At 44.1% G+C, this 9724-nt stretch overlaps 1 protein-coding gene across 1 annotated transcript; it reads left to right on the plus strand.

The window, feature by feature from the left end:
• Nucleotides 1-162: 162 nt before the first annotated feature.
• On the plus strand, nt 163-9713 carry mov10a (Mov10 RNA helicase a). The gene is made up of 22 exons (XM_028406952.1): nt 163-588; nt 673-778; nt 907-1103; nt 2419-2660; nt 2751-2997; nt 3075-3215; nt 3313-3475; nt 3604-3755; nt 3834-4004; nt 4183-4330; nt 5036-5197; nt 5463-5566; nt 5643-5740; nt 6598-6696; nt 6836-6941; nt 7053-7170; nt 7566-7757; nt 7840-7911; nt 8017-8142; nt 8213-8301; nt 8385-8503; nt 9391-9713. Exons 1-22 carry the CDS (start codon nt 467-469, stop codon nt 9450-9452), a joined length of 3036 nt encoding a protein of 1011 aa, XP_028262753.1. The 5' UTR covers nt 163-466; the 3' UTR covers nt 9453-9713.
• Nucleotides 9714-9724: the final 11 nt, after the last annotated feature.

Genomic DNA, 9724 nt, shown 5'->3' on the forward strand with positions numbered 1-9724 from the left:
GTGGGAGTGGGTGAAAAGCTACTTAAAATATGAGACAAAAACAACAACTTCGTGTCTTTGTGATGTATTTACAGAGAAAACACTCCGCTGCTGAACTTGTTCGTTTCGGTCCTGTGTTCGCTGTGTTTTCGCTTTTATTGGCGCAGCGCATTTACAGACGCCCCCTGACCGGGACCATTGGCGAGCGTTCACCAGCTCCAGCTTTGCGCTAAACGCGTTGAGGAGTCGGGAATATAGTGAAATATGTCCTTTTTTGACGGGAATAACACGTTAAAAATGAACAAGAAGCGTGACTCACACATGCTGTGACTAATGCACACGAGTGAGGAAAAAAGTGGTTATAAATGTCTCGTGGACAGACGCGTTAGTAGTTCAGGAAACGGGCTGGTAGTTGACAGCAGATGAACTTCCTCAGTTCGGGTCACACAGCAGCAGCAGCAGCAGCGGCCTGTAGGAGCTCGTCGACATGCCGACGATTGTAGACGCGCTCGAATCCGGACTGGACTTCATTGATTTTCTGGGAGACCGAAGATCCAAGACCAGCAAGAAGGAACTTAAGAACATCTACAACCATGAATTTAGGGGCAGGTATGCTGCTAGGAACCGTGTGTGTGTGTCTGTGTGTGTGTGTGTTTGTGTAACACCTCTGCTTCTCTTGTCCCATGTTCACAGAGAGGGAATAAAAGATCCCACCTTTTCCGCTGTTGTCTATGCTCTACTGAAATTCAACAAAATCCACATGAAACAGGGGCAGGTCTTCATAAATGTCAGACCTCAGGTAAGAAGTGACGTGGAAGTATTTCTCAGGAACATCTGTGTTGGCGAGATAAGCCTGGACATGTTTTGCTTCTACTGCCAGTAAATACAGAAAATGAGGAAACATTGTGGGGTTTTGTTTTTTAATAGTTCCGAGTGTACTGTGACCAGTGGAGGAGGCCCCGGGCCCCTCAGCCTCAGAATGCTGCCAGCTCTGAGACGCCTGCATCCTCCTCATCCTCCTCCTCCTCCTCCTCCACGACCCAGGAGACCCCTGTCCTGACCCCTGTCCTGACCCCCAAGAGGAAGCTGGCCGCAGAGATCCTTAAGAAGCTGAAGGTGAACAGGTAAATATATGACAAAGGGTCACATTACTGTTAAAGCCATCCAACATTGTTAGTTGGGGACAACAGTGGCGCAGTGGAAGGTGGGTGGTTCAATCCCAACTCCTCCCTAGTCACTGTTGTGTGTTCTTGGGCAAGACACTTCACCCTAGCCTGGCACGCCTTGCTAGTCATTGTATGACACAGCCGTAAAGAATTTCCCTCTGGGATTAATACAGTATCTAAAATAAAAAAAAAAATAAAAATAGTTATTAAAAAAAATCACTTCTGTGCACCGTGGGTGTTTGGTTTACGCAGGTAGGAAAAACTTTTCTTAAAATCATTTTGATGGCAGGTTTATTTTGTCCATGTTCAGGCAGACAACCAGACAAACTTTTCCCTGCTGTCTCTCCTGTGCTGGTAAAAAAACCCATTTGCCCACCCAGGTGCATGCTGGTCTACCTGTGTCTAGTGCTTACCTAAATAATCTTGGTGCCCCCTAGTGACGGGAAGTAACAATAATAATTAAACTAATCAATAACGAATTTACATTAAATAAACATGCTAATTAATACCCAAAACGAACCCAAAAATAAACAAATTATTCAAATAAACAAATTGGCAAAATAGCTCCTACACTCTTCCTCTTGTTTCTTGATTCGACTCATTAAAGCTGTAAAATAATATACAAAGTGTAAGCAACGTGGTCTTCAGTGTCAGTGTCACAGCAGCAAGTGGTTATCTTTATTAAGAGATGTGTGTGTCAGCATTAAGGCAACACAGTGCAGTTTAAAGGGAAAATTGCTCCCAGGCCGTTTGAGAGGGGCAATGCCACTGTTGTAAAATGACCTTTATAACCAGTGTAATTCATTTGTGTTTAATTATGTACTGATGTAGCAGGAACTGGTGTATCCTGGAAACAAATATGTCCACAGATAACCTGCTCCATAACTCGAATAACTTAACTTAACATAAACCGAGGAGCTGACGACTTCTTAACAGAGCAGACCCTCATTTCATCCACATGTGTAATGCTCCATCACTCGGGTTCATCCCCATATGTTCACACCATCGCTTAGTCGGGCCACACAGACACACATCCATACACGTAGTGCAGCACCAACTCTTTGAGTAGAGCACTGAGGGCGGGATTTAAACAGAGGCTAGACCAGCTCAGGCTATGGAGGAGGGACCATTCACACTGTTATAATTTGATATCATTCATTAAGGTTGTAATATGCCCAGAGAGCTCATCTGAATGTATCCCTAAGGCCCCAAATCATCTGAGATAACAGCATCATATAATAATCCTGTTTTTTTTTTCTCCACACCCTCTCAGGAAAGAGCTGACAGCTGACAAAGGGGGCATTGAGATCACATCGGACCCCGCTGCGATCGGTGGAAAGGTTCAGTTCACCATGTCTCGTCTGCGAGAGCCGTTCCTGGTCAAGTTCCACATTGTTAACAAAGGCACAAACTGCGTCCACTTCACCTACTACACTGCCCTGCACAGGATGCACTGCTTCTCTCTGGAGGATGAGCGCAGAGTGACTAGAGCCTGTCCACTTTTCCTGTGTCCTGGTGCGACATCAAACACTCCTCCTCCATCTCCTCCACACTGAAACCAGAGATGATCCTCACAGTAATCTTCTTTTTATTTCCCCTCTGCAGGAGAGAGCTATGACGTTGTGGTTCGCTACATGCTGAACCACTATGGATATTTCCCTGCCACGATGTACTTTGAGTTCTGCCCGGATGTGCACGGCTCGGTGCCCTTCTGCATCGTCAGGGAGATGGAAGCCACAGCCAGGACCGCTCTGGCTGTGGAGCTGGGGCCTGTGGCCCCTTATAAACCATTTCAGGCGGTCACATATAAGCCTGTTGACACTGTGGTGGTGGAGGGGGTGCCTCCTGAGAGGTAGGTTGTAGATTCATTTTAAACAAATGTAGTTTTGTTAGTAAGTAAATATTTAGAATTTGTTGTGTTCTCTGCAGTTGTGTTGTCCAACATCTTAAGACAGCAGTGAAGTTAGGTGACTACAAGTACCCTTATTACCTCAAAGAACTGGCGAGACGAAGGATGGAGGACTCCGAGTACCTCTCTCCAACTGCTCGGCAGAAACTTGCATCAGTAAAGTGAGAGGACGTCCCCGTTCCCTACAACTAGCTACACATGTTGTCAGTTTAGTATCTGACTCTAACACGCTAGTTTGTATCTGTGCTGTACATCCAGGAGTCTTCTCAACTGCCCCTTACAGATGAAGATCTACTCCCATCGATTTCACCTGCTGCTACACCTGGAGGAGATACAGATGGAGGTGGACATTAGGAAGTATGACATGCACAATGAAGTCATGACCCAAGACCCAGGCAACAGGAAACTCCTCAAGCTCAGAGTAAGTGAAGAATCAGCAGGGGAGGTGTAACCCTCCCTCTGTCTCCTCCTCCTGCTGCTATGAACGTCTGAGCTTCTGAATCATGATCGGCAGGTGAAGTTATTAAAACAGAAACTTTAATTTAACAGGTTCCTGGTGTCGCTGAGAATCGGCCATCTGTACTCCGAGGGGACTGTCTCAGGGTCTCCAAATCTGAGGACACGGTCCAGCCAGTCACTGTGTACACCGGATACGTTCACAGAGTGGAGCTGGATAGCGTGAAGCTTGGCTTCTCAAAAAGGTACAAAAAAAATAACAAACCCCATCAACTCAAAAGCCCAGACTGAAGGACTGACGGTTTTTTATTCATTCATGGCAGGTTGCTGCAGACTTTTATCAGCAACATGAAGTTTGACGTGGAGTTTACCATCAACCGATTCCCTTTGAAGCTGCAGCATCGGGCGGTGGACTTGGCAGTGAGACATCAGCTTGGAGACGTGCTGTTTCCATCTGGAGCTGCAGCGGCTACTGTTCCCATGCCTAAACTCAGGTCTGAGTTCAACGCACTGAATCTTAGAGAAGTTTAAACGGTTTAAGATTAAACTCAGCCTTTAGCACGCTCAACAGGAGGCGGTAGTGTTCTTTGATTTCATGCTATAAATTAGAATATGGGTAAATATGAGTTGTTGAGACTGTATTTAAAATTCTGCTCCCACATTGCTTACCAGGATATTAAACTGTCAGGTGGAAAACAACCCAGAGCAGCATGCAGCCGTCCTACGCATCGTAGCCGGGTCGTCAAAGCCTGCCCCTCACCTTGTGTTTGGGCCTCCTGGAACTGGAAAGACAATCACTCTGGTTGAAGCTATGAATCAGGTATGAAACATTCAAAATGTAAACAAACTCTAAATCGGCCTTCTTCTAAATGAATCTAGAGTTTCAAAAAAACAGATAACTGGTGTATTGGTTACATCTTTATAATTCCCACATAATGTTTTTTAAAATATGCCAAATAGATTCTACACATGAATCAGAATCTGCCAAAAGCTGTTGGTGTACTTGCTTTGGTTGCCATAGCCACACAGCTGTCGGGTGTATCTGATCAAACTACTATGAGTATGAGTCTATGGGTGATGTCACAGATGCTTTATCCACAGTTATATGCAGGCTGATTTGTACACGTTTCCTCACCCTCCTTCTGCAGAATTGTTTCTGCTCTGACTGGTCAGCAACAATGGCAACAATTAAAACAATTACAATACCCTATTTAATGTGTAGGATACAATATAACCCACATATTCTTTTGGCATTACTCACCTTCCATAAAACTGTTCATGTGGACTGATTCAACTGTTTTTGTGAGGACCATGGCAGACCTTGTCCCGTGTCCTTGTCACAGTGTATTCTCGACTCCAGGTGCAAGTCTGCTGTTCTCCTACATTGCGATAACAGCTGCGCCGCCTGGCCCATGCTGGCGGTGCAGCTGGATCCCGTGTCTCCTTACAAAACCGGATTAGGTGTTCACTTACAGGCCTGTCATGTAATGAAGTGATGCATTTTTCTTGTTGCTTGCGTTGTCAGGTCAGCAGGACAGATCCGTTAGCCCACATCCTCGCCTGTGCGCCGTCAAACAGCGCGTGCGACCTGCTCTGTGAGAGACTCAGGGTGCACATGGATCCTCATCAGGTTTACCGTATGTACGCCAGCAGCAGAGACCCGCGCGCGGTCCCTAAGGACCATCTGGTGAGCATCAGCTGCTGTTGTTGTTGTGGACTGTTGACAGAGTTTAAGTAAAAAAAAAACTGAAACTAAAAGCAAAGATATTATCAGCAAGTCAGACAGACAGTCCCGCATGTTCAGATTCTGCATGATCACAGAGATCATAATCACACTCACCTGAATGTTTATCCCAAAGTTCATCACCTGGGTAACCTGGGTAAAAAAAACAGGTGTGCACTGCACTGTAGTAAACTGTTCATAAAGTGCATAAATATATTTGTTTTTTCAGAAATACTCTAACTGGGATGAGAAACAAGACGCCTTCGTGTTTCCAGAGAAAGAAACTCTGATGAAATACAGAATTATAGTCACAACACTGGTCACAGCTGGCAGGTGGGCTCCATTTCATCTTTCTGTGATGGACCGTCGTGCACTGATAGTAAAGATTTTGCTGCGTGTGCATTTTTAGACTTGTCTCTGGAGGGATTCCAGTCGGCCATTTTTCACACGTGTTTGTGGACGAAGGAGGCCAGGCTGTGGAGCCAGAGTGCATCATTGCTGTTGCAGGTAAACACGGAACATCTGAACTACAGTCTGCTTGAGAATTAAAGCTTTTTTTGTGTGTTTGGTACTCTGTGTCGGATTATTTTTGAAAGGATAAATACTGTCAGTTCTGACACATCGCATACTCTCTCTGAAGAATTAGCTGTAAATACAGCGGGGCTGTCAGACTCTACAGTTGCTGTTGGAGCTTTTTACTGCGACGCTGGCAGCCAGAGACCTAATAAAGAGTCTGTTGTAGCCAGAATAAATGGCATGTTCTAGCATGGACAATATATGGACAACATATCTTACATGTTTTCATATAGAAATTAGTTCGAGGGTCAGAATACAAGGGTGCAACCTCATCAGGTTATCTATATATTGATGATTATTGAGGAAAAAAATATGGCTCCTCCTTCAGTATAGACAGATGTGGTCATGACTTACTGCTTTTCATAAATATATTGTTACATTTGATCAAAATCAATCATATAGATCAGGGGTGGGCAATTTTTTTTTTTTTTTGCCAGAGCCACATTAGGCCACAGAGGGGGACTTACTATAAATTAGTCACTACTAACACTTGAATTAATCTCTAATTTCATTGTTGTGATAACTTCTCTGTCCTCTCCTCTCTGCTCCGGGCCCTGTCTGTGTCTTTGTATGCTTCAGTTGTGTCGTGTATTAGTGTTAAAAACAGAGAACCAAATCCCAAATGACTGAAGGTTAAGCAGGAAATGTGCATTTTGAGAGCACCCCACAAAAACAACATGGGCTACACCGGTCTGCGGGTCATATTTTTCCCAGGTCCAAGTGTTGCAGCAGGTAACGTTTTGATGCTTTGTGTTACTGACTGGTTGAATGTTTACTTTGTTCCACAGGGCTGCTCAGTCCAGAGAAGGGTCTGCTGGTGCTGGCAGGAGATCCCAAGCAGCTGGGTCCAATCCTTCGATCTCCTCTCGCCTTACAGCATGGACTCGGTAAGTCTGAGGTTATTGTTTTCTTATCTGTGTACATCTAACGGCCTTTCGTTTTTAGTTGTTCTGTTGTTTAGGATTATATGAATGACCAATGTCGGTGCTAGATTGACAGTAATGATGTGATGTGGATGCTCTCCAGGACTCTCTCTGCTGGAGAGGCTGATGACAGACAGTGCTTTATATCAGAAATCAGAGTCTGGACACTTTGACACTCGTTTTGTCACCAAACTGCTGCGCAACTACAGGTGTGTGTCTCTCAGTTATGACCTCCATTTTGCCTCCATCATGCTGCAGTGTTGTGTAGAGACAACCCCATTGTTGGTGTTGTTGTTTTTTTCTTTTCCATCTGCTCTCAGGTCTCATCCTGCCATCCTGAAAGTCCCCAATGAGCTGTTCTATGAGAATGAACTGCAGGTGTTTGCCGACCAATGGGAGCGCGAGGCTTTCTGCAGATGGGAAAACCTTCCCACAACGGTGTGGTCACAGAGATTTTTAATCTGTAATATAATATGTAGTCACCATAAATCTAATAACACACGTCAGTACACAAGTCCCACAGTCAGTGATACTTGTTGCATTAGCTGAGATACTCCATACTTTTGTTAATCTAAGTTCTTATGTAAGTTCCGAACCAACAGACATGAGTGTCCTTTTAATTATAATTAGTGCTATAATTAGTGCTATATAAATGAAAACAAGCTAAATTGAGACAAAAGAAATTAGGACAGATTAGATGTTATAATGGAAACAACGTGGAGCGAAATGAAAAAAAAAAAGAGATGCTATAATAAATAACAAGAAATTTAAGTGATAGAGGAGAAAGAATCACTCAGATAATTATAAAGTTAAATCTCTTTCCATCACCTCAGGGCTTCCCAGTGATCTTCCACGGAGTGATGGGGAAAGATGAGAGAGAGGCCAACAGTCCGTCTTTCTTCAACGTGTCTGAGATTGAAGTTCTTGTCGACTACCTCGTCAAGCTGATGGAAACGCAAGGAAAGAAGGGCCTCCCCAAACTCGCTCCCAAAGACATCGGCATAATCGCCCCCTACAGAAAGCAAGTGAGTTCATTTAAAACAAAAAACTGAATGTTTAGATTCAGCTGTCATCAGTCATCAGTAACATGATTCGTTTTTCTAACAGGTTGAGAAAATCCAAAAAGCCCTGAAGTCTGTGTCGGCGCTGAGTCGATGGGGCGACGTGAAAGAGCTCAAGGTTAGAAACGCCGCTGTAAACATGAAAGAAAAGACATTTAAAATGTCCACATGGAAGTCAAATACTGAGGATTGTGTTCGCTCTGTGTAATTGCTGTGGTATCAGGTGGGTTCTGTGGAAGAGTTTCAGGGACAAGAGAGAAAGGTCGTCATGGTGTCGACAGTCCGCAGCAGCATCAACTACGTCAAGATGGACAAAGACTTCAACATTGGGTTCCTAGCAAACGAAAAGGTACGACATTCTTTTAGTGTTAAATAAAATGAACTGCTCCATCTTACGTTTGTTTGTATTTTTTTTATAGAGGTTCAATGTAGCCATGACAAGAGCCAGGTCCCTGCTCATTGTGGTGGGAAACCCCGTGATTCTCAACAAGGACCCCACCTGGAAGAAGTAAGCAGCAGAGGGTGGAGCTTTCAGGGCTCTAAAGGCTTCCCAGACATGTTTAATCCATCTTGTTATTTCTTTACTTGTAGGTTCATCAACTACTGTGTGGAGCAGAAGGGCTATACTGGATTTGATTTCAAAGAAGCAGAAGGAGAAGATGATATAGTGTCCAGACTGGCCACCCTGAAAATCAACGTTGAACCCGAATGTAAGCACAGAGTTGATTTGATTTATATCACAGCAAACAGCGAGTCTTTGGGTTTACAGTTTGGACAAGGTGAGTAAGATGTACAGATGACTTCATAATGAAAGTATGGGCAGCATGATGGTGCAGTGGTTAGCACTGTTGCCTTAGACCAGACCTTGACTCTTCCACGCTGCTGTACTGCATCAGAGACACGGTCGCGCTGTCTACACTTTAAAAATGCTGCGCGACTATGCTGAAATGTACGGTAAAGTGAACAGAAACTCTACGGCGCATTCAGATGTTACCGCGGTGCTGCAGCCGACATGTTTCATCGCCATCTGCTCTTAAACAGCACAGATCTTGCCCGACTTTCAGAACTCTGGGATTTGCTACTTTAACTTTTACTTTAACTCTAATGGTTTTCTTCTGTAAAAATATCTTCACATCATGTGTGTGTGTTTCAATATACAACCATCACACACTCAGAATAGACATGGACACACACACAGAGGACACAGGAGTAACCAGTAAATGACAGCAAAATACTCTTACAATGATGAAAAGGTAACAGGAGCATATATATAAAGGTAGATACTGTGCCAGTGGTCTCCAATTTATATTATTATTTCTGAAAAATGTGGCCCTTTGCTTTTCTTATGGAAGTCTATGAGGCCCTCGCAAAACAATAATTGCCCAGCCCTGCTTTAGAGCAGGAGGGTTCCTGGGTCAGATCTGGCTTTCTGTGTGGACTCTGCATGGGTTAGTCTGTTTGCAACCTCTCCAATCCCACTGTTTTCTGCCCTTCGAACGCTGGGACAGGCTCACAGCTATAGTTATAGGTGTAGTTTACAGCCAGCACCGCCTCTCGTGGACACTTACACCTTTGTGCCTTTCTGCTTTGGCTGTAGGTGTTTCAGAGGAGAGCCCCCTCCAACAGTATGTGGACCCCGAATGGAAGAACGAGCACTGACCTTTCCATCAGATGTGGCTGCTACACCCTCATAATAATAATAATATTAATACGTTAAAATAATCATAACAAAGCTTAGTTTTTCTGGCACGCATTATGAACACATCCTTTTTATGAACATTTTTCAAGAGCAGCGTTCAATCAATGTGCACATTACGTTATTCTTTTCAGGGAGAGCAGTCCAGTTTGTTTCACTGGTTTCACCTTTTAGGTCAAATGAATATTGCTTTTTGATGACAATAAACTCCTTTTTGAACAACCTGCTGCCGCTT

The sequence above is a fragment of the Parambassis ranga genome, chromosome 5 (assembly GCF_900634625.1).
Source record: "Parambassis ranga chromosome 5, fParRan2.1, whole genome shotgun sequence".
Lineage (NCBI taxonomy): Eukaryota > Metazoa > Chordata > Actinopteri > Ambassidae > Parambassis > Parambassis ranga.

Excerpts from the sequence above, each read along its gene's own strand:
- mov10a (XM_028406952.1), top strand. The coding sequence starts at position 467 with ATGCCGACGATTGTAGACGCGCTCGAATCCGGACTGGACTTCATTGAT. Across the intron at positions 1,104-2,418 it reads AAGAAGCTGAAGGTGAACAG|GAAAGAGCTGACAGCTGACA; the intron begins GTAAATATATGA and ends ACACCCTCTCAG. Across the intron at positions 6,942-7,052 it reads AAACTGCTGCGCAACTACAG|GTCTCATCCTGCCATCCTGA; the intron begins GTGTGTGTCTCT and ends ATCTGCTCTCAG.